Source organism: Hypoxylon trugodes (assembly GCF_022578975.1).
Source record: "Hypoxylon trugodes strain CBS 135444 unplaced genomic scaffold F4822scaffold_10, whole genome shotgun sequence".
Classification (NCBI taxonomy): Eukaryota; Fungi; Ascomycota; class Sordariomycetes; order Xylariales; family Hypoxylaceae; genus Hypoxylon; species Hypoxylon trugodes.
Genome location: NW_026250025.1, coordinates 1,374,015 through 1,396,421, shown reverse-complemented (window position 1 = coordinate 1,396,421; position 22,407 = coordinate 1,374,015). Strand labels below are relative to the sequence as shown.

At 48.0% G+C, this 22,407-nt stretch overlaps 5 protein-coding genes across 5 annotated transcripts; 2 read left to right on the top strand and 3 right to left on the bottom strand.

Annotated features, from left to right (window-relative positions):
• The first annotated feature begins 135 nt into the window (after window positions 1–135).
• Window positions 136–1,605, top strand: F4822DRAFT_61106 (uncharacterized protein). Its single transcript, XM_051463739.1, has one exon. It carries the CDS (start codon window positions 312–314, stop codon window positions 1,176–1,178), a length of 867 nt encoding a protein of 288 aa, XP_051309880.1. The 5' UTR covers window positions 136–311; the 3' UTR covers window positions 1,179–1,605.
• Window positions 1,606–2,414: 809 nt separating this feature from the next.
• On the bottom strand, window positions 2,415–4,077 carry F4822DRAFT_61021 (uncharacterized protein). Its single transcript, XM_051463738.1, has 2 exons — window positions 3,143–4,077; window positions 2,415–3,092 (listed from the first exon to the last, which is right to left on the bottom strand). The coding sequence occupies exons 1-2, from the start codon at window positions 3,877–3,879 to the stop codon at window positions 2,495–2,497; spliced, it is 1,335 nt and encodes a 444-aa protein (XP_051309879.1). The 5' UTR covers window positions 3,880–4,077; the 3' UTR covers window positions 2,415–2,494.
• Window positions 4,078–11,283: 7,206 nt separating this feature from the next.
• Window positions 11,284–14,327, bottom strand: F4822DRAFT_418650 (lysophospholipase catalytic domain-containing protein). Its single transcript, XM_051459549.1, has one exon. It carries the CDS (start codon window positions 13,582–13,584, stop codon window positions 11,626–11,628), a length of 1,959 nt encoding a protein of 652 aa, XP_051309878.1. The 5' UTR covers window positions 13,585–14,327; the 3' UTR covers window positions 11,284–11,625.
• Window positions 14,328–15,007: 680 nt separating this feature from the next.
• Window positions 15,008–16,887, top strand: F4822DRAFT_418649 (FAD/NAD(P)-binding domain-containing protein). The gene has a single exon (XM_051459548.1). It carries the CDS (start codon window positions 15,319–15,321, stop codon window positions 16,552–16,554), a length of 1,236 nt encoding a protein of 411 aa, XP_051309877.1. The 5' UTR covers window positions 15,008–15,318; the 3' UTR covers window positions 16,555–16,887.
• An 893-nt stretch (window positions 16,888–17,780) lies between these two features.
• On the bottom strand, window positions 17,781–21,439 carry F4822DRAFT_418648 (WD40 repeat-like protein). Its single transcript, XM_051459547.1, has 3 exons — window positions 20,302–21,439; window positions 19,132–20,242; window positions 17,781–19,078 (listed from the first exon to the last, which is right to left on the bottom strand). The coding sequence occupies exons 1-3, from the start codon at window positions 20,762–20,764 to the stop codon at window positions 18,505–18,507; spliced, it is 2,148 nt and encodes a 715-aa protein (XP_051309876.1). The 5' UTR covers window positions 20,765–21,439; the 3' UTR covers window positions 17,781–18,504.
• Between the last annotated feature and the right edge of the window lie 968 nt (window positions 21,440–22,407).

The following is a 22,407-nucleotide window of genomic DNA, read 5'->3' as shown; positions in this document are numbered from 1 at the left end:
GGTTTATTTCCTAAATTTGTTGGCTTACCTACTGACTTCGGTATATAGCCGATATTTTCGGGACCAGAGGGATCATTTGCTCCCATTTATACAAATACAGCTGGGTCATATATGCACCCGGCTTACATCCGCGCCGCCGGAACGATCCTACCCTCCGCGTATATGCGCCCTAGGTGTATATCCAATATATTTTATATACCTCTTCACACCTGAGCTAGGTTAGAAGTATATACCATACTCTTCAATAAAAATACACTTATTATTATATCATATTCTCATCGCCTACACGCATACCTACCTCACTAGACACAATGAGCCTCCTACAACAGAAATACACATCCCTCCTCACCCACCTCACCCCCTCCAACCTCAATGTCACGCTTCACAAACATCAACAACCCATCCTCCTAGCCACCGGCGTAACAATCCTCACCACCCCCTTCCTAGCCTACTCCTGGTCCTGCTACCAACAATGGCGGGCCCTAGGACGCGGCGGCGTCCCCTACAATTTCGCAGGGTGGCTCGTACAAACAAGCTTCCACCTATTCGCGCGTTCCGACGTGCGAGAACCTATACCCAAATCCTACACCAGTATCTCTGATATCGGTGCCATCTACGGCAACGCAGGAGGCAAATCCTATCTCCCAACCGCTGGTTTAGAAAAAAGAAAAGGCCCACGCCCCACCGTCCCATCCTTCGTCGCGCCCCAACGCCAGACTAGCGACACACCAAAACCCCCGGATGCAACAGTATCCAAACTGCAGAATTTCCTAGAAGAACTCGCTAAACTAAATCCTCATATCTTCGAGATCAAAACGAGTCGGTTGGAAGGTCCATTACATCAAGCAATATGGCTAACCCCCTCCCCCCCCAACCAAGACGAGAGAAAAGTCCGTCTGGGCTGGGGCTCGGGCGGGGAATTCGCACATGTGCACGGCGAGGCGAGTTCGCATCTCATACTCAGCCCCGCGGACGCGGCGACTGCTATTGAGGCTGGATGGGTGGAACGGCATCGGTTGAGCGGTGTTGGTGGGGCGAGGGCGATGGTGCCTTGGGGTTATGTTTTGGTGTATGCGCCGCGGAACGGCGAGGAGGCGGGGGTTTGGAGGGAGTTGATTATTGCGGGTGCGCGGTATGTTGCTGAGGGGTTGGGTGTTGAGGTTGTTGTTCCTGAGTAGATGAGGGTAGGTGGTTCGGAGTTCGGAGTAAAGGGAGTGGAGAGATGTATGTGTCTGTTTACTTCGCCGGGGATAATGTCGTCGTGTAAGTGGCGTATTTTGGCCTCGGTCCGAATAATTTGGTTCGTTGAGATTGCTCGGCCACGGTGCATGTGTGGGAATAGAGGGGACGGAGGTGAAATGATAGGGTTTCAGGCTATCTGGACCGTAACTTCGCGGTATTATTAATAGCGGCGATGGCGGTAGTGTTCAGGGGAGTGTGCTGTCGACTCATTGCTATAGGATTGGGTGTATAAAGGCGTCTAAATATCATCGTTTCGCTGTTTCTCGCATTAAAAGAAGGTTGAATGGGGATGAGGATGAATTTTGTCACTTGAGAGTGGCCACGAAAGAGGCATATGCATGTACGTTACAACTATACTCTCATCTCGTCCTATAATTAAGATCTGTGTTTTGCCACTACTGTCATTAGCTTGGCTGAAAATCATCGCTCTACATTGGCCTCATGTTGGTCACCTCTACCTCTTTGGATTTCATCGAGGTCTTCGCCCTCGTTACGTTACATATCACCTACCTAGAATCAAACCGAACCTCTCGCTGTTTAACACGTTTAGCTTATGGTCAATACGAGCACCATTGGTTTGAATAGGTGAGCTTTGAACTCCACATACTAGGTGTAGATTTTCCGCCAACTCGCCCCAAAAGACCGTAGTATAGGCTTTGACGTTCTAGACAATATTTCAGCCTTATTTTGTCCCTATTAATCGGGCAGCTTCATTTTGGTTGGTCCCTCTGACCACGGACCATACACTTCGTTCCCGATTCGACCCAGGTGCGTTTCATTCGAAGAGTTGTTTTATTGATAATATGTTTAATGGCCCTTTGGCTACATAATCTGTAATACATCCACCAATGCTAGCCGTGTATTTCGTCGTGCCGTAGCATGCTAGGAATCAATAATTCTATGCGGAACGTAAGGCGTACTTCATAGCTGCGTCTTCTTCCCCGATACGCCATAATAATAATAAAAAACATGATAATAATAGGAGACGTCGAGTTGAGTGGGTATGATATACTGTATGTAGGAAAATTTCGTCGCCTTCATCTTTAACCTCCAATACTCTTTCGTAAGGGATACGCTCCGTAGATCAAACATAATAATAGATGACAAATACTAGGTAGTCATCCAAAAACGTGACGAGCAAGCTTCTTGCTTACTCCTTTCCTCCCAAGCGTGTCGCTTATCGTGGTCTCGTGGCAGATTGGCGCATTTAAAAAGATTACATAAAAAAACGTATTGGTTGGGTGATACATCGTCACCTAAACGTAGCAGTGTATGGACCTTCGACTTTGACGTCTTTGATCCCTTCCGGCATCATACGAAGCCATTCGGCCCAGCTCTCAATATTGAGATTTTCTTCAGTTAACCGCATTGACAGTGTCAATTGAGGGCCGTGGTGATTCTCTGGACTATAAATCGTCCGTGGTGGTGGTTGCGGCGGAGATAACGTAATCGAAGGTAACCTCGAGTTACCAGAAATCTGGATGTGTAGCGGCGAAGGGAAACCTATGGTTAGTCCCTTTTCCGGATGTTTGTCTTGGATGATTTTAGGATAGATAGATAGGAGTTTCGAGTGCAATTCGGCGGCTGACAGGGCATTCGGAAAGCGTTGGGCGGCCCGTGTTCGAAGTTGATCGGATAGTGTCCTGGTGAAGCTATTTCGGTCCAAAACATCGAAGTAATCTTCCGAAGACGAGGCTGCAATGAGTTCCAGCATTCCCTTCTGCCGAACCATCTTAGAAGACGGAAAATACGCAGAATCCATCACAATGAGCGTATCCGAACGAGCTTCCTCTAATATTTGTTGAATACCGCTCCATCGAATAGTCGAAGCTTTCGCGCGGTCTCGAGAACTATTTTGGATTAGAGCCTACCGAATTAACGCGACGTCCGGATAACTTGCCTCGCTAGAACCATCTCCCTATGCTCATCCAGGAAACTATAGCCATTATAATATACAATTTTCAGAACGTCCCTGGTGTCGCCCTTGTCCGTAAAGTCGTTGATGATCCTCGAGAGCCATCTCCACGAATTAGTACAACCGTCTGACGCAGATGACGGAATCTTGAGGATTTCGGGAGTGTAGTGATAACACTTGTCGAGAACAATGGCCAATTCTTCCACTGCGCTCGCCACTCCAGGATTTTCGTCGTCTTGCCAATAAATTAGGAGCGCGCACACGCTACTGTAGCGGCTGCGGTACGGCGACGAGAGAATCTTCAAGGCACTATTCTCTAGCTCTGTCTTGACGGAATTGATGCTTGGTAAAGGTGTATAGTGGCTTGACGCTGGAGCAACTGCGGCCAGAGGGGAAGTAGAGACGGGTTTCTCTAGCCGTGGGCCCGAAGGTAGCGGTGTCCGGATTCTCGCGTCGCTGAGCGGTGGACGACCTGGTGTGCTCTGGGCATTATTAGGAGTAGCGGGGGTGGAGTCAATCTCCATCTCCTGGGGATCTTGGGTGAAATGATGTCTAACATGGTTGGACGCGGGGCTGATCGGACGACCAGCCAGGGGCGCAAGATCCTGTAAGGGACTAGAAGAGCGATACTTGCGCATAGCGTCTTCCCACGTCATATTATGATGGTTGGGGTGACACTTTTTGAAGGGGTCAGGATCATGTGAGCATTTTGTTGGTAGCATAAAAACAAAGGATTAGGTAGATCGTAATGTGTGACTTACAGCAACCCGCCGCCTCCTGCAATCTGAGCACGCGCCCAGCTTCCGGATCAATGCAGCCTTTTCCCTCTGCTGAGCGGATAGAGGCCCAGTTCGTCGGCGACTAGCGCGACGGTTGTGAGAGATCTCGGATCCATCCTTGACGGAAAAGATGGACTGAGAAGACTCTACACTGTAGGCTGTCGAGTTGGTGTCAGTCGAAGCATTAGAGACAGCCGTCCCGTCGGTAGCGTTTGTCGAAGTAGAAGATCCCGTGTCTTTCCTTATGGGCGTCGCCGACTGACTTGGCGACGCCGGTAAACTTCCATGCTGCACGTGCTCGGGGTGTGCTCCTTGGTGGGCTTGTTGGAGCTGCTGTGAATGTTGACGGTGATGCCCACCACCAGACGAAGATTGTTGTTGCTGCTGCTGCTGCTGCTGCTGCTGATCGTGTTGATGAGAAATGTGCTGACCTCTATCCTCAGTCTTGCTGTCTTTTGGAAAGGACTCCGACAGACTGGGTGCAGGATGCATGTCGTTATGGACGCTCGCACGACAATAGCAGGGCTACCTCATAATGAAAGACGACGGAGATGGCCCGTTGACGAGCGCTAATACCACAAGACAAGACAAAGACGAAGGATCTCGACGATATCGCTCCCAAGGTGGAGAACTAAACGAGGGTGATAGTAAAAATTGCCGCGAAGTGAGGAAAGAAATATGTAAAGGATATGTATGGATAGTGTCTATGTATGGAATATGTATGGATATGTATGTAGCTACGCAGGATACGCAGGTATTGTAGGTATTTCGGTATTGCAGGTATGTGTATGTGTATGTAGGTGTGTATGTATGTAGTTAGTAGAACGAGCCAAGTACAGCTGGTACCGTAGATCTAACTCATGTAGGTGTATGGGTGTATGTATCTGTATAAATACCAATGCAGCGAATAGCAATGGTGAATAGTAAAGTAATAAGAGGGAATAGGCAGTGGTGAATCTAATGTAAGGTATATGTATAGAGGTAGCTATGTATCTCTACCTTGGAAACAAGTGGTAGGTAACGCAAACGGGCGTTAGGCAGATCCACTAAGATGTAAGTAAGGTGTGTAATAGAATGAAAATGTATGGAATGTAATTAGGTATGGCGACCTTTGAATGGGAGAACGGGGGTAGGCATTGGCTATGCGAATGAGATGAATAAGAAGTACAATTACATTGGATACTTTAAGAAGGGAAAGAGAAAAAAGAAGAGAGAGATAGTTCCCGTTGAGAGTCTAAGGGTCTTGGGTATAGAACGAACGAGGATCGTGTGTGGCTTCCGAAGCGCTGTAATACAAGGATCCAATCAGATTCGTTCTTTCTGTTACTGTTAGGTACTTGTACTATGTAAAGTTTTCGAATAGTGCGGGGCCGACCTTCTTTTTTCCCATCTCTTTTCACCTAGAACATTTTAAACCCATGAAAGTACCCCTACACTCTAAATAGTCAAAGAGATACCTTATCAAACTTTATCTGTAGTATCCCTCCACCTTAAGTTCGCATATACATGTAGGTTATTTCTTTTTTATTTCTAGTGTTATGTAGAAAGGAAGGTACCTAGGTAGGTGGGTAGGTACAAGGCGGGGCAGGGGCCGAGTAAGTAACATCTACATCACCATTGTACCTACCTCCAGGACTACTTCTACTATTACATTTCTCATCGTCTACTTCCTTTTTTCTTTTGTTTGCTGCCTTTTAGTTTAATCCCACTAGATTATGTAGCTTCTACGTAGTCTAAGACCACTTAACTTCTTAGCTTAAAATCCATCTCGCTTTAGACCGTGAACAACATTTTTTTTTCTTCGGTTTCTCGCTTCGTCACAAAAAGGGCCGCCATTGTTCCATTCCCCGAAATTGCAGCCTACCAAAATAATGTTATTATGTACACTCTGGACCGCAGATTACCAACCGATAATAATATAAATCAGTCGATAATAATAAACAGCAACAGGAAGGAAACTAAACGGGAAGGGAAAAGGAAAAGGAAAAAAAAAAAAGGATACATGGGGAGGCGCCCAACTGCAACTCAGAGATAGGCGAGAGGCGCACACATTTCCTTCTCCTTCATCTCTACCTCTCATGTATCGTTTCAGTCTGATTTTGTCCGTGGCTACGGCGGATCTCAGGTAAACACGTGGTAGTCAATTCCCTATCCATTTTTTCTCTCTCCCGCCCACGAATCCTACCCTCCACCAATCACTGCAAGCGCCAGCGCAGACGTCGCAGACATACAGCCCAGAGACGTGACACTCCGAGTGCCCACTCACACACCCCAGGGCCCCGTCGACCGTGGGCTCTTCGGTCAAGAGGCGAGGCGATGCGAGGCGACACAAGATCAGACACGTCTACGCTGTGAGGCCACACCACTGCCTACCACCTACCGACATTGCCAATGATGCATGAGAAGGAATACATACCTAATAACAATAATTTAAAAAAAGGAAAGAAAATAAAAAAGAAAATAAAACGGGAGAGAAAAAAAGGATACCTTGTCTACATAACCTATTACTACTACGTACCTAACCTATTTACCAGCCTTTTTGCCCCGGTCAAGGCACATCACCTACCTACTTGCTGCCGCCGCCGCTGCTGCTGTTACTACTACTCCTAAGATACCACCACGTCCACATACAGTCCCAATCCCTTTTGCGCGCGCACGCGGGTTTTATCCCTTGTCCCCCCAATTTCCTACGCTTCCTAATTTTCTGTCCTGTCGTCTTGTCTTTTTTTTTTTCTTCTTGTTTGTGGCCCGTCTGCCGCCCTCATCCGATGCTGCGAAATGCAAATCTGTCACAGGCGAATATGCATCCTTCACTCGGTCTACGACGCGATGCCATGGATCAGCCCATGCATTCTGCCCCCCCGGGTTGACTGATTTGTTCAGCCGATATGAGCTTTTATGCAATTGTTTGTCATCTGACGTCGATTTCCGATCTACGATGGGCGTGGATCCCCGTGACCTATCTCGGTCCTGCTCTCGATTTTCTCACACTGCTATAGGTACCTACCTAGGCACCATGTTTGTCCCAAAAATACCCTCCGGGTTACGGCTGGACAAAGATTTTGTGTTACCCTCATACCGATCCGCCGCGTTAAGGGGGGTGTAGTGTTCTCCCTCCCCCTTCTTCTTCACCTTTCCCGCGCTCTTCTCGGTGGCTGGACTGGGTTGGGGTGCTGCTCTTCGGTCAGACACGGTCCAACCCCCTTTTTCCGCTTAGGTAGCGTCCTCCTCTGCCCCCCTCCATTACCATCTGGTTCGAACAATCCCTCCAGACCGGGGAATGGCGTCAATGAATTTGCCGAAGGTATATAAGTACGTATTGTGCCTTCGGGCGCGGCTTCGATCTGCACAACTCGAAACGTGCAGAAGCTCATCCCCCTATCTCTTTCAGCCCTGGCCCGTCTTTGTCCCTCGGTCACAATTTTCTGCAAGACTACGTCGTCTTTTTGGTACATTACCACATTTATACAGTCTCTTGTGCCGCTTCTGGAAGGTCGGTAGAAGGTGACTGGACGGAGGGTCCCTCGGCATTCCCTCACCGAACCCCCGAGCTGGTCTAGGCGCCATCTGATAGGGTAAAAACGATCGCAAACATGTTCTTCGTGGGGACTATGAGCTAGGTATGTTGGTACCTCTTGGCAGGCCACTTACCTCCGCACCAGTACCAGGGGGACCCGCGAAGAAAAAAAAGAAAAAAAAAAAAGCCATCATTATTACTACTGCCCGGTGATAATACCAATCAAGCACTCTGCATATGGAAGCGAAACCCGCTTTAGGAGCTTGTCTCTGCCCGTGGCTGGCAGCCCACACTACGTATTCATTACAATCCCCCTGTCGATACGTCCAGTAGGATTTCGATATCAGGCAATTGGGGGCTAAGCTCGAGAGGATTAATGGATGCTCTTAAGCTTGCCTACGCCCATACAGATTTGTTCAAGGTTCCCCCGCAATGGAAGCCTTCCGATAGAATTGCCTCAATGTCCGGTGTCCGGTCTAGGATGACGAACTTCGCTGAAAGTTTCCAAGGTTCCTAGCGAACGGGCTTAGCCTCAAGCCACTTTATATACAACGTTAGACCGTTGAATAGTTTTGGGTAATCCGGTCTATCGGAACTGAATCCGACTGACTAGGTATGTTAAGACCGGTAAGCTCATTTTTCTTCAAATTTTTTTTCTCCTCAACATATCGCAACTCGCTCCTGATATGTCACGATATTGGGACCTAGAGTCAATAATTGAGATGCAGCTCCTCTTAGAGTAGGAAGACCAGCGATTCAGCTACTTATCCGTAAATGTTGGGTGCTCGAATCATCTGTCACCACGCCATTGGCTAGTAAATGGTCTCGCGCGTGCTGATAGGTAATCAACGTACCGCGCCAATAACAGGTGCGACGAGGACAGCGAACGGAAGTGGTGAAAAGCCCGAACGATCTGATCCTCAGCTTGCCCTTCCCGGGTTCTACCGCATCCTCTTTTGCTACGCTGAGAAGCGAGGGCTTTTTCCCGCCGTATAAATATGTGTATATCATTAGCGTCTTAAGATCACTCCCTGATTTTTTTTCTCGCGAATCTGATGGACGAAAGTGGTTCTCACTTCGCCTCTCCACAGCGAACCCTACAAGTGTTTGGGTCGCTTTCCGTCCTGGTGAAGGTCGCACTTTTGTCAGCACCATGTAAGCAACCATTGAAGACTCTTGTTGATAAATATATCGAGGAGATGCGCTGGTTAGTATATATTGCGTGGGCCTCTATGCGCCTATATCTCAACCAAGTCGGGAAGATTGGGATAGCTGTCCATGACAAGTTTTATTATGATGATTTTTTCTTCTCATCCGGTGCCAGGAACATTGCGCCAGCGGCCTAATAAGCCGTCGAGCCGATGTTCTTAACTCCAGCATTTTTTTTCAGTCCTACCCAACGGCTTATTGTTTGCCTGAGGCTTGACAAGTAGCCGCCACGGCCACGTCGTTACCGGGATTCTCCATGAAGAGACGCCGGGGGATCTCTTATGTTGTCTTCATCTTCCTAACTTGGTGTAACATACATACTACATCCGTACATACATATCTCCTAACATGGCATGTCATACCGTAATTGCACTCTCAACGAGACGTTCGGTGTTGACCTGTCTTCCTACATACATGCTCACCAATGTCCTTACACTCCTCTATGTAACCTATGAGAACCCACCGAAGGCGGCTAGGTTCAATTTCTCACGTCACGCCGATCAAGGGAGGAGGCTCAGGCTCCAAACTTGTTCTTGTCCCATCCTCTATCTCTGCCCTCTCAATTTTTTCATTTTTCTTTCTCCCCCCCTTTTTTACCCCACGAGTACCACATTCGTTGGCTTGACGGCCGTCCACTCTCGCGGGATTCTTAGCACCCCTCACTGAACCTTAGACATCCTATCGTAACACAAGAAACTGGCCCCGCTAAATAGGAGACGCAACTTACAGATATAGACGCTTGCAGTTGAGGGAAGGATTAGTTGGGATGGATTGGGATGGGGCGTACCTAGGTGGGTTGGGCCAATTGTATTTGTATTAGGAGAGTTAGTTGTTTTTATGGAATGGAACGAAATGTGCGCGCTGATCTTGGACGAGTGGGTACGTATTTTTACGTGCGTATAGAAGGATGGTAGCTATGGATGGAGAGGCAGGTATATGTATTGGTACTCTGACCGGGGAATTGTTAAAGCGTATGTCGTGGGGATACTATGTATGAATGTACCAATTTGTGTATCTTGAGAGCCGCGCCCCCGTGCCAGACCAACTCTATCCGTCAGATGGTAAGTCAGCAAGGACACTGCCGCGGCACTTCGCCTCGACTCGCCTTGCTTTTTTCGTTTGGGCCTTACGTGCTTACTTGCCTTGTCACATACGTACATTCCCAAGGCCAAGGCTAAGGCTAGTTGTATTGCTGCCTTACCCTAACCCCCATACGGGCGCGATGGCACGATGGGTATCATGATGAGCCATAGGCATGTAAGTAAGTAAGTAAGTAAGGTTATCGTTACCGTCGTCAGTCAGCGGCAGCAGCATCATGTAGCTAGCTAACCGACCGACCGACCGACCGACCCTGGACAAGGGCAGGGTGAGGAGTAGAATAAGTTCGGATAAAGAACGAAGCAGAGGCGTATAGCGGCTCTGTCGTTCTCCACACACGCGTTACGTGGTAGGCTTACCATAGCCCGTCCGACATATCTCACTTAACCTGAATCGGTGGCTTATACATATATACCCCGTATGTAGGGGAAGAAACGAAAAAAAAAAAAAAATCATCCGAGGTCTGGGTCTGGGTGTCAGATGTTTATTGGCCGTGCTAACCGCTGTCCTAGGTAGGTCTTGTAGGTAGGGTCCCCTGGATTCACGGTACATTGCGTATATGTACACACATATGCCGTTCTTAGCTATCGCTACCGTTGGTCTAGAGCACCTGGTTCCGAACTAGGCTGTTTGGATACTAGGAGTTGCGGCTGTAGCTGCCCGTTGTTATTGTTGTTTCGGCCGCCGGGGGGCTTCGTTGTTCTCGGTATGGCGATGGGGAGCCTCTTACCTCTCGACATATAATCGTCTCGCCCAACCAAACCCCTTGCAGGATAGTTATACGATTTTAAGACCGGACCCATCGTCGTTTCGTGGGCAGGGCGTGGGAGGTAAGAAAGCAACTTGTAATAAATTTTCATAATCGATACTCCGTTCGAAGAAATGGGTCGCTTTTGTTGGTCGATATCTCCTTACCGACTACGCGGGATGTCTTCGTTCTGACGATTCTGCCCAGCAGCAGAGCCTCGGGCACAACGCTAAGATTTTTTAAAAGGGGGCCGAGGACACCTGCCAACCAAGAGTCAATACCTAATCCACATCGTAAGGATACCGAAAGGTTCATTATGGGGTTATGCGAATGCTCCCTTTCCGAAACATCTGTTGAGCGTAGGTCGAGTTGGCATTGTTGAGGTGGACAAATATCGGTGCCCAAACGACCTCGGCATTATCAATAAAATTTTAATGCCATTCTCGTGGCCAGCTAAGGTCAGGACACGGCTTTCCGATGGTCTTCAACTACCAATGGAACATACTAATTAATATATATCTATTGGCAAATGCTTATCCAGCTAGTTGTGCTATGTCGGATGCCCACCACATGGGTTAGGTTTATAGGTATGGAGGCAGGCCGCCCATATCCGCCTATAGAATAGTAGTACTTCATGAAAACAACGTCTATTGGCAATTGGAGCTCCACTCAATGAGAGACACGGACTTGCTCCGTTGAGAATCTCCGTGTTGTTTATGATTCGTCTGCTAGTAACATCTGTACTCGCATGGATAACTGGTGATGGTAAAGGGGTATCGCAACAGGGCGAGCACCCCTTAACTGTAATCAAATCACTACCGAGGTAATCAACGTATGCGAATTTCATCAAATTCTGAGTTTCTGGACCCGAGTCCCTATCAAATGACCGCAAGGGTCTATCTAGACCTATATGTCTATCCGTCTGTCCATCCTCACTACTCCAGAGACATTGCTAACGCAAGAATGCCCTGTACAATCTTGTCCGAACCCCTTCTTATTGTAAAGTAGATCATTAAAACTCAAAGCTTAACGTCAATGGCCTTATCCTTCACTTGTGAAATAATTAAGTGACGACCCTGTATCTAGAAACAAATTTATACTATAACACTTAACTCCTTTATAATGCCAAAACCAAAGCAATAACACCGGCAACACCATAAGTCACGCCTCTCGCTGTGTCACTCCTCACGCTCAAACCCGCACTCTGCGCATCGAGTTGTAAGATAGGTGTAGGGTCGTAGCTGCTGACAGGTGTGCTATCCGTCGTACCGTTCCAGCAGTACCGGCTGAAGCAACCTTGACATGTAGCGCTTAATTGAGTGTTGGTGCGCTCGAGACTACGGCTCAGGATAGCACAGGCGACACAGGCAGGCCACTCTTTATCGAGTGTACCATTGCCCATTGTAGCGACGTTGTAGCCGTTCTTGATGATGGAGTTGCGCTGCTCATCCGGGTACGATGGGTCAAAGGTGGATACGTTGCTCTGTGCAGTGTACGGCGCATTTGGCACGTACACGATCAGAGGTGGGATGTGACTGGCGTTGGAGAAGTCGGATGTGTTGCATCCAAAAAATGTTGGCTTCTTGTTCAAACCAAGGTTAACGAAGGTCTCAGCATCTGGTACCGCAGGGAACGCGGTGCCGTTGGCGATATCCGTCTTGCTACGATCATACGTAGCACGCAGCGCAGTTCCATTAGGGAAGTTGGTTTCAGTGTCCGCAGATGAGTCAACAGCAAAGATGACGTCAAGCTCGCGAATCGGCTGGATCAGAGGGTGCAGCGGGATGTTCTGCAAATCCTCACCACCATCGACAAGAGTCAGCTGCTCATCCTCGTGGTTCGCATTGGTGTTGTTGTTATAGCCATAGAAAGGGTTTGGTGTCCAGGCGGCAATGTCATCATTGTTGTCACCAATATCAGTCAAGATCGCCCTGAGCGCGTCAACTACTATTGACGGGATACTTGTGTCCGAAAGATTTTGTAGGAGAAATTGGTTAAAAAGCGTGCTGCTAGTTCCCATTACGAAGCTGAACGAATCGAATCCCTCGACGCAATGGCCGTCGTTAGGTACGCTACCACCGCTGAAGTTAGAACCCGCATATCGGATGGGCGCAAAACCAAAAACAGTCGGATCGAAGGATCCAATTTCCCAGGGGTTAAACTCAATAACGGTCGAGTTTAAGGAAACGACTTCGGTGTTCGGCCTGCGTTCGTCGGACACTAGAATTGGCATAGGTGTATCAGCTCCAGAGAAGTTAGGCGCATCGGCGATAGACGAGAATGTGTAAGCCGGACCGCCGTCCGCCGCATTGATCAGCTGAACTGATAGCGCTCGGCCCCAGTAATCCGTGATAGAAGCATCATATCCGGCGTCTCGCTTGTCGTCGACTTGATTCTTGATGTCGTCCCAATACTCAACGGTGTTAACAATCGATATTCCCCGACTCTTTGGACCTTTGAAAATGGAATTGGAAAATTGCCACAAAGAGGATCCTTCGTAGCCATCGCGAAGCTGTACGACACTGGAGAAGTTGTTGGCGAAAATGGAACCGACCAGCCAGCCACCACCGGAAAGACCGGCTAGGTATGTGCTGCTCTGCAAAAGACCACCAATTCCTCCAGTGTCGGTCGCACCTGGTACGCGACTGTCAGCCGCAGCAAGGAAACCAGCACCATTCATCAAAGCGCGGTAACCACCGCCTGAAACAGCAATACCAATGTTGGGCACAACGGAGAAGTTGGACGAGTGAGAAGTAACGTAACCGGCAGCGTCGAAATCGGTTAAGTTCGCATTCTTAAGAAATTGGACCAGGGGGTCGATCGTCTTATTCCTACGGTTCTTCAACCAATCCCGTTCCGACTGTGATAAGGATCCGGCGCCTCGAATTGTCGGCCGTTGCTGGGGGCAGTCGACAGTAGCCGGCGCATAGTTACCGGAGGGATCTTCCGGAGCAGCGCGGCCTATCATGACATCGCGAGAGTCGACCGGGGCGTAGCCATGGCTGATGTCACTAGCCGGCGATCCGATGGCGGTCGAGATAAGCGAGAGCAGGGGTAGAGGGAGTGGTAAACGCATCTTTCGGTCTCTCCTCCGTAGAGCGTCTCGTCTAAGTGTGTCGAGAGGCGCAATGGAAAGGGAAGGTGGGTGGACAGGAACTGACGAAAGAGAAAAAAGAAAAAATAAAGGAAAAAGCTCAAGTAAGAAAAAATGGTTTAATGGTGGAGAGATGCGCTGGCATGTTGTGTTCTAGTTATACAAGTAATACTTAGGGAGTAGGACTATGGATCTATCCTACCTAGTACCGCGAGTACCACGAGTACTACGAGTAATGTAAGTCATCTCCAGAATAAAACAGGTCAAATCCCCCCGGGAAGCTTGCGTCAGCCCTCCAGAGCCATGAATAAAGAGATCATGTACCCAAGGGAGCAACGCAAAAAAAGGCATCTTAGCTTCTGTGGTCTCCTACTGTAAACGGAAAAGGGCAAGCCATGGTCAGCCGCAAGCCGAGGAGCCCGTTACTTGGCGCCCGTGCTAGGGTCAATTTTAGTATTGCTTTAATATCCATTGCCGGGATGGGCTGGGAATTGGTAGGATGGGTGGCCTCAGTGATGGGGAGATATTAAAATAGCTAGATGGAGTTTATTGAGGTGATTGGGCAAATCGGATGGTAGGTTGGAATTTTCGTATAGAATTAACAATCTTTAATCTCATAAATTCGGAACAATGGCTGGGTTTGGGGGTGTATTGGGGGGAGGAAGGGGTGGTTGTTTGGGTTGTTTGCTTCCAAGGTTTCCTTCACCCGCACCTGCACGAATTTCACTAGTACGGTTGATCAAATACGCCGTACCTGTACAATTCCCAGATATTGGATAGCCTACCTGCATGTTTGATATCTATTGTGCGCGCTTTCTTGTCCTGCCAGGTAATAAAGTTTTGAAATGGGCTGATTGACTACATTTACCAAAACTGCAGGTACCTACATAATTTCAGCTCTCCTAGGATCCCCGCTAACTAGGCTATTGCCGTATATGTACTGTGGTGCCTTGCATAAGTACCACGGCTAGTGACGTCTAGGGCGGATGATCCTGTGCCGGGTGGCCGGGTTATGACGATTGAATTAATGATAATCGGCCGAACTATCCGGGGAGAGTACATGCTTAAATTTTCACTATTATACGCGTATATACCGTATATACCAGCAAGTTAGGTGCACCTAATAGCAGCTATTGGTTGAAGGTGCAACAACAAAATGGCATAAGTCTCACCTCCCCTGCCACCATTCTTTTCAAACCACTACCAACATATAAATGTACCTCCCCACATATCCGGGTCTTTATCTAGAAGCACGTGGACAATATCAATCGTAAGATAAGAATAAGAATTAGATAGGGGAGATAACACGGAGATGTTGGTTTACTTTTTAGAGAATTGTGCACAGACCACCTGAGACTCGACTCGGCCGTTCATATCGGACTCGGTCGCTCAAGTCGGTCTCATCTTGAAATTTTCAATCTTCACCTCTATACACCGAGTCGTGAGTCAACAGGCCACGAATCAACATTAACGTATACAATCTAGTTAACGCGTAGTAAATATGTTAGTTCAAGCAGGAAAACTATTAAAATGCATCAAGGTCTCGTCAGCTTGTCTGGCGAATCTTGCAGAATCACTATGCTTTCCTCCCCAGTATAAAATCATAATTCACGAGTCGAAAGTTCCAGACCGTTAAAACTTACAAGGGGCTACTCAGTATCGCCCCAATTACCATTATTTGTAAACCCAAGGGAACCCAACACAGGGTCCAACCAAATGGCGCCCCTGAAAATCCTTATATGCGGCGGCGGCATAGCGGGGCCGGCCTTGGCCTTCTGGCTCACCCGCAGCGGCGCCGGACACCGCATCACCATCGTCGAGCGATTCCCCTCTCTCCGGGACAAAGGTGCACAAATCGATCTTCGGGCTCAAGGTATCGAAGTCGTAAAACGCATGGGTCTTATAGATGAGATACGCGCGCGTCTTGTAGACGAGGTGGGTGTTTCGTTTGTGGATTCTAAGGGGAAGGTTAAGGGCACGGTGATGGCGAATAAATCGGGAAAAGGTGCGCAGAGTCTAACGTCGGAATATGAGATCATGAGAGGGGATTTGGTTAGGCTGCTTTATGATGCGACGAAGGATGATGTGGAGTATGTTTTTGGGAAGATGGTAGAGAGCTTTGAGCAAGATGAAAATGGAGTGCTAGCCCATTTCTCGGATGGCTCCAGTCATACGTATGATGTGCTGGTCGGCGCTGATGGTCAGGGATCGCGGGCGCGAAGAGCGATTTTACCACCGGGGGCGCCGGATCCGTATCGCAAGTTGGGCGTCCACATTGCGTATTGGTTTATCCCGAGGACGGAGGACGATAGTAATATTCGAAGAACTTATCTTGCTCCCAATGGGCGTATGATATTCCGACGAAGTCATAACCCGACCGAGACACAAGTTTATTTCTTCCTTAGGGATAGCTCACCGGAGTTATCGAGCATTCCGGGAGCATCAGAGGAACAACAGAAGGAATTCTGGAGCCAGAGGTTTCGCGACGCCGGATGGCAGACAGACCGGTTTATTGAAGGTATGAAGGCGACATCGAACTGGTATTGCCAGGAAGTTGTCCAAGTCTGCACAGATACATGGTACAAGGGTCGCGTAGCACTTCTAGGCGATGCAGCGCATTGTCCGTCCCCTTTCTCCGGTATGGGGACGACGGGCGCTCTCATCGGAGCTTATGTCCTAGCTGGCGAAATCAGCCGCCATGCCGACAATCTCCCCCAAGCCCTCGCAAATTACGATAAGAAGTTCCGGCCATTCGTGGATGAGATCCAGAGTGTGAAGCCATTCCTTTTCAGGATAATGATGCCCGACTCGTCATGGGCTATCTGGCTCATTCATTTCTTAGCTGGATTACTCACTTTCCTTCGGATACCCGAGCTCGTCGCGAGGTTCTCGAAGGAGGAGAAAGGCGGTTGGAAATTACCAGACTACCCAGAGCTCAAGCCTGTCCAATGAGCCTCTTCGGAGCTTACCTATCTAGGAAAGGCGAGTCCTAGGTAGGTATTTACGACGGGAATACGGTTTGAAATGATCTCTGCTCAATGCATGTTGTAAGTTTCTCTACTCGAAACGTTCAGCTCTTGTCGCTGCTTACGTTCTGGCCGCTTTACGGAGATGGAATACGTATAAGTCGCCATCCGATTGGCCTCGATTTCAATGATGTGTGTAGTAGTTGCACTCAGGGAGGCCTCTACACCTAATTTCTGAAATCCACTTAGTGATATATTAGCTTTATATACCCTAGTATAATTAGTATCATGTCTGATGAGACCCTAACTCCCAATTGACCGAGATCACACCTATACGGCGTATCAAAGAAGTCGACAACTCCCACTCGATACGAAAATTGCCGTGCTCGCCTGGAAGAAGTCCTGAAAAGCAATCGCAATGAGACATATTGGTCAGCACTTCTTACCGCTACCCTCGCCGCGATGTAGGTATTGCGTTATGCCCACCCTCTTACACAAGCACCAACAACGCCCGAGCCGCAATAGCACAAATCCTACGAATCAAACCCCGATCAATATTTCTCAGGTTCTATACATTTATATCCGATCACATGCAATCTATCATATCTCAGCTTACGCATAATGTTCCTGAAACGCCGACAATCCGTCCACCCGTCCTTCCGTCAGCAGACGGCACGGCACGGGCGGATAATCGGCAAACTTGACTACAACATTCCGTAAGAAAATGTCTTCAAGCCTTTAATGAATTGGATAGATTGGTGTTTGCATCGAATGAGCTAGTTTTTGTATTTAATTCCCCGACGAGATGTTGTGCAACGATAATAAGTTAAGCGGACTAGTCTGGGAATAGTCTCGTTCGGCACCGTATTCATTCTACTCTTGCTCAATATTAAAACAGATAAGTAACAACACTCTAGTCAGGTATTTATCATGTCGTCTCTTAAAACGACTTATCGTTTCCTACCATAGCATAGTCCCCCAGCATCTAGAACCCATCTCTCTCATCTAGTTTTCCATACCCAAAATACTACTAAAACAATCACCCAGACAGTCATAACTACAGCGACAAACAACCCCCTGCTAGGATCTCTCTGATCTATCTCATAGAACACCGTGTCAGCTCATGATTCGTCGTCTCCTATCGTAGTAGAGGGTACCATATGGCGTAATGATGATACGTGTCTTAGGTACTTAGGTAGGTAAGTAATGAGCGGTGAAGCCTATATGAACAAAGTCGGCTGGGGTTTAAATACCGACGTAGAGTATCGTAGTTTCTCCTCTAATTTCCATTATAAGGGTGCTGTAAATGCGGTGGATTATTCTCATATCTAATTGCTATAAACAAGAATAGCTCAGACTTGTAGTGCCTGGGAATTCACAAGCCATACCGGCACCATATCACAATACATCACACAATTCACAAGACACCAAGCACAAGCTGACACAGCACCAGCATTATCTTTCACTGTCACATCAACACTCAAAACATCCACAATCCAGCATTCCGTAGGTATTCTCGACTCAATTCAGTTCAGTTCAGCTCATCTCATCCCAACTCCGAAGGCCATGCCATGCCACGCCATGATCAAACCCCCCGATCCGCAGGAGTCACAGCAGAAACAGTAAAAACAGAGCGGCAGTAACAAAAACATAAAAAGCTACCTAACTTTTCTTTTTTAGCAGCGCAAGAAGAGACGCTTGGGTAACAACGAAGACGACGACCAACTCGCATTTCCTTTCCTAGCCAGCCAGCGAAAAATTAGAAAAATAAAACCCAATATTCCACCTATCGATCAATCGTATTTCTCAAGCAAACCGAACAACCGCTATGGCGTGGCCACTGCCAGTAAAAACCGTAACTCCGACGAAAGACTACCTAAATGATGGGTAGTCATTGATGGTACAGATACTACCCCGGCCCCTAGGTTTTGCGGCTTTAGGCTTTCGGGTCCGTGACTGGGGTCGGCGCGACTCTTCGCTTCTTCGGTTGACTCCCTGTTGACGAGTCATCTTTTTCAGTCTCACTAGCCTCTCGCTTGACGCCGGCGACTGTGCTGGTTGTGTTTCCGGGTGTCTCTGGGGGTGTCGTCATAGGTACACCCGTCACCTTACCGGAATTGGTAGCGGTAATGCTGGGTAAGCTTCCACTTATTAAAGGTGGGTTGTTCATGACTGAAACCTGCGTCGCAACTGATGATGTCGAATTCGATCGAGCAGGAGAAGATGGTCGCGCGCTTACGAAGGATGCCGTAGCTGGAGGTGATGGGGCGGCGAAAGAAGTGACTGAGTTGCGGTGCTGATGACCAGGGAAGGGGGACGGAGGTGCAAAAGCAGACGTCGGTGTCGGTATGGGAGTGGCCTGGTTTGAGGAAGGGGCTGTGGTGGCAGATGCGAATTTCGGTCCAACAAGCTCGCCCTTATACTCCTGGCCTAACTCTCCTGGCGTGAATGACAGTGTAGAGCAGAAACCATCCGAAGAAGAAATAAGGAGTGTCAACCCATCGCTCGACCTAGACGCTGGTTAGACATTGCAGAGTTTTTATGGAGGGAGTAAGAAGCATACCAAGTTAGGTCAGTGAACGTGGCCAGATGTAGATTACTAACTACACAAATGGGCGTGGTTTGCTGGGTGTCATAAAGGAGAACGGAGTCTTGGGTTGCTACAGCGTACACCATACGATATGGCAGCGCGAATGTCGGTTTAGGGCCCGGTGTAGATGAGCCGGTCTCCACATTTAGATGCTTGGATGGCGTAGATGACTTCAATTCGGGATCTGGCGCCGAAGCAGTTGGTGGCGGTGGAGGGTCCATTACCGCCGATGTGGGTTTCGAAATAGGTTCCGGGAGAGCTGGAATAGGATCCTCTGCCGAAGACGTATCGATGGTAATATGCTTTGTCACAGGTGGGGATTGTCTTAACGTGTACGTTATGGGCGAACATTTTACGGCAACCGACGGCTTCTTGTGGCCCGGAAGGTGAGCAATAGGTGGCTTGTTGATACCACCTCGTGTGTAGATATAGACGGTGTTGATGACTTCGTATGAAGGTCTGAGACCTTCTGCCTGATGCTGTATTTGGTACTGACCAGCTGGCGTCAGGAGTAAACTTCCGTCGGGGGTGAATGTTAGACGCCTGAAGAAAGACGTGAATGTTTCGTTGGCGTAGAGACTGGCATTCTTCATCCCTATTCCAAGACTATGGTTGAGTTTGGGGGAGGGCTCAATCGGCATTACCGCAGGTAGAGGTAACGAAGGCGCCGGAGACGCAGATCGCCGAGATGAGAAAGAAGAACGCCTACTATGACTGACTACACTGGGTGGGTTCATAGGGAGAGGAACCGATTGTGGCGTTCCAGGCGCGGACAATACCGGCGATCCAATAGAAGCACTCGGTGTGTCAATGGCGATTGCAAGCTGTGATCGGTAGCCCATGTCCGGCGGTGCTGGGCTGTTAGACGAGATACGTCTGGGGGGTAGGTCTGCCTTAGCGTGACTAGCCACCTTGGTAGTCTTCTCATCATGACTAGTGAGAGCATATTGTCCATCTTTGGTTTTAAGTGAATATATGTGGACAGATCTATCTGACGACTGGGTTGCGATGTATTCGTTTAGGGGATCCCATGCGACGCCTTGCACGTAGTGACTATGTTCGGCAATTTGTCGTATCAGGACACCTGTAGAAGATGTGAGTCAATCGTGAAATGAGTATTGGAGAAGGCATCTAGCTACTAACCTGTACCAGCGTTGTATATTCGAGCGATATTGTCCATACTTCCGATGATGAAGTAAGTCGCATCTGGAGACCATGCTAGATCATATATTTCTGATCCCGTAGGTCGGAACATATGCTTCGCGCGCCATGTTTCCTTGTCTTCAAGTCCCTCGTTCCCAAATGTAGATGGGTTGTGATTTTCGCTAGGAACCCATAGGATTACATTGCCGTCATCTCCAGCAGAAGCGAGGGTCTCGCCTTTGGGGGCCCATCGAACTACATTAACGGCCTGTGTATGTTTGGCGAGAGTAGACAAATACTCGACTTTGCGTTCTTCTCCTTCTCCTTCAACCTTCCAAACACGCACGTTGTTGTCCCCTCCTCCTGTAGCTAATCTTCCCTTGCCATGGTGAGGCTCGAAATGGGCGGAGTAGATGGGGGCATTCTTATCGTGCCAATTGATGATCAAAGGTGTTGACCTCATGGTAACGGCTCGGCGCGAGACATGAGATTCTAAGGTATCGTCGGGAGAGATGCGAGAAGTTTGTAAACCTTCGCGGAATAGAATTCAGGAGTGGGGAGGACGAGGCTGGATCTCGAGATTGTAAGGCGAGGGGAAATCGTAATTAATATTGGTCGGGTCAATTACACAGGTGGATGAATTTGGTCGTCTAGAAACAGTGCCTGCGTTGGGATTTGGATGAGGCAGGGAATACTCGTCCAATTTGTGAAGAATAAAAGTATGTAAGAAGTTTAGAATTGTGGATGATTGGAAGTTGTTGAAAGTGCGAAGGCTCGAGCATTGGCTAAAGATGAGGTTGATCGAAGTTACCTAGAGTTACAGTTCAGTGGATAATAGGTGGTTCTAACAGGGATCCCCGAGTCTTTGATCGCTTGGTCGCGACCCGTTTGGAGGGCTTTTTTAGGGCCTTCTTTTCCCTGGTTGGGCTGGTTGGGGGCACTGATACACTAACTACAGCTGCCCGTTAGGGGAGATAGTTACCTAAAGAACTCAAAACGGATCAATTAACTTGGCTACTTTCGGTTATAATTTAAAACCAGGGCATCTTGCTGTGTGAAATATGGTTTAGGTAACGTGCTTTCCAATTGGATGCCATATTAAGTTTGCCCGTGACATGTGTGAGTTGATACCTACACGTATCATTCCTGCCTCTCTTTCTACTTAAATTTTTGAGATACTTATCGACAGGTTTCAGTAGCATGGTAATAACGCTATTTTCCAATGGAACGTGGGCAGGTAGGATGGGATACTTGCATGACTAGTCCAGATAAGGTGTTTCTAGTTGACCTATGCGTTACATGTACCTTGGTAATTTACACGTTACAAGCAACCACTACCCGCAAACGCGCCTAGACGCGTTTGTTCATATGAACCAATCACGATTAAGTTATAGGGCTACATCGTTTCATACACATAGAAATGCCATGGTGCTTTTAGTGCTTTACCTGCATGAAGTACTTACTTACAGCATGTTCGTCGCCCTTGTTCATGAAGTAGGGATGAATGAATCATGATTGGCGACGCCACGCAGATCAAAAACAAATCAGGATAAGGAGTAATGCCAGCTGCTCGATTCCGGCTTGAATACAGTGTATCAACTGCCGTATTTTGATACTGTCTTGATCTTCTCTTTTTGGTTCTTTAAATACTTACGAGTAGACGAAAAATACAAATATCGTATTAATTTTTATAACAGACTTTGGTAAGTTGGGCACCCATGCTAGAGTTATCCTATTTGCATGACCTCTTGTCGTGTAAAGTCAAGGAATTAATGATTGTTAATAGGCGTTTAAGTATACTGCTAAAAAGGATGGTTGTCTTTCGGGAGCAAAGCTCAAGTGTATGTACCTGGCGCTAAAACGAAATTGTGGCCGGAATAATCGCACACCCCCCCATCGGAAGGACGCAATACATACAGCTTTCTACCAATTTTTGAGCCGATCAAAACAGATAATCAACAAGTGCCTGGCTATGCGATGTTGATAGATGAGCATGCAGAAATCTCGGGTTGAACGAAGGCTTGTTTGGTATAGTCTTTTTCAACTCTTCAATGGAGTCAGGGCTGGTATCGGCCATATCTGAATACTCAGACTGTGCAGACAGGA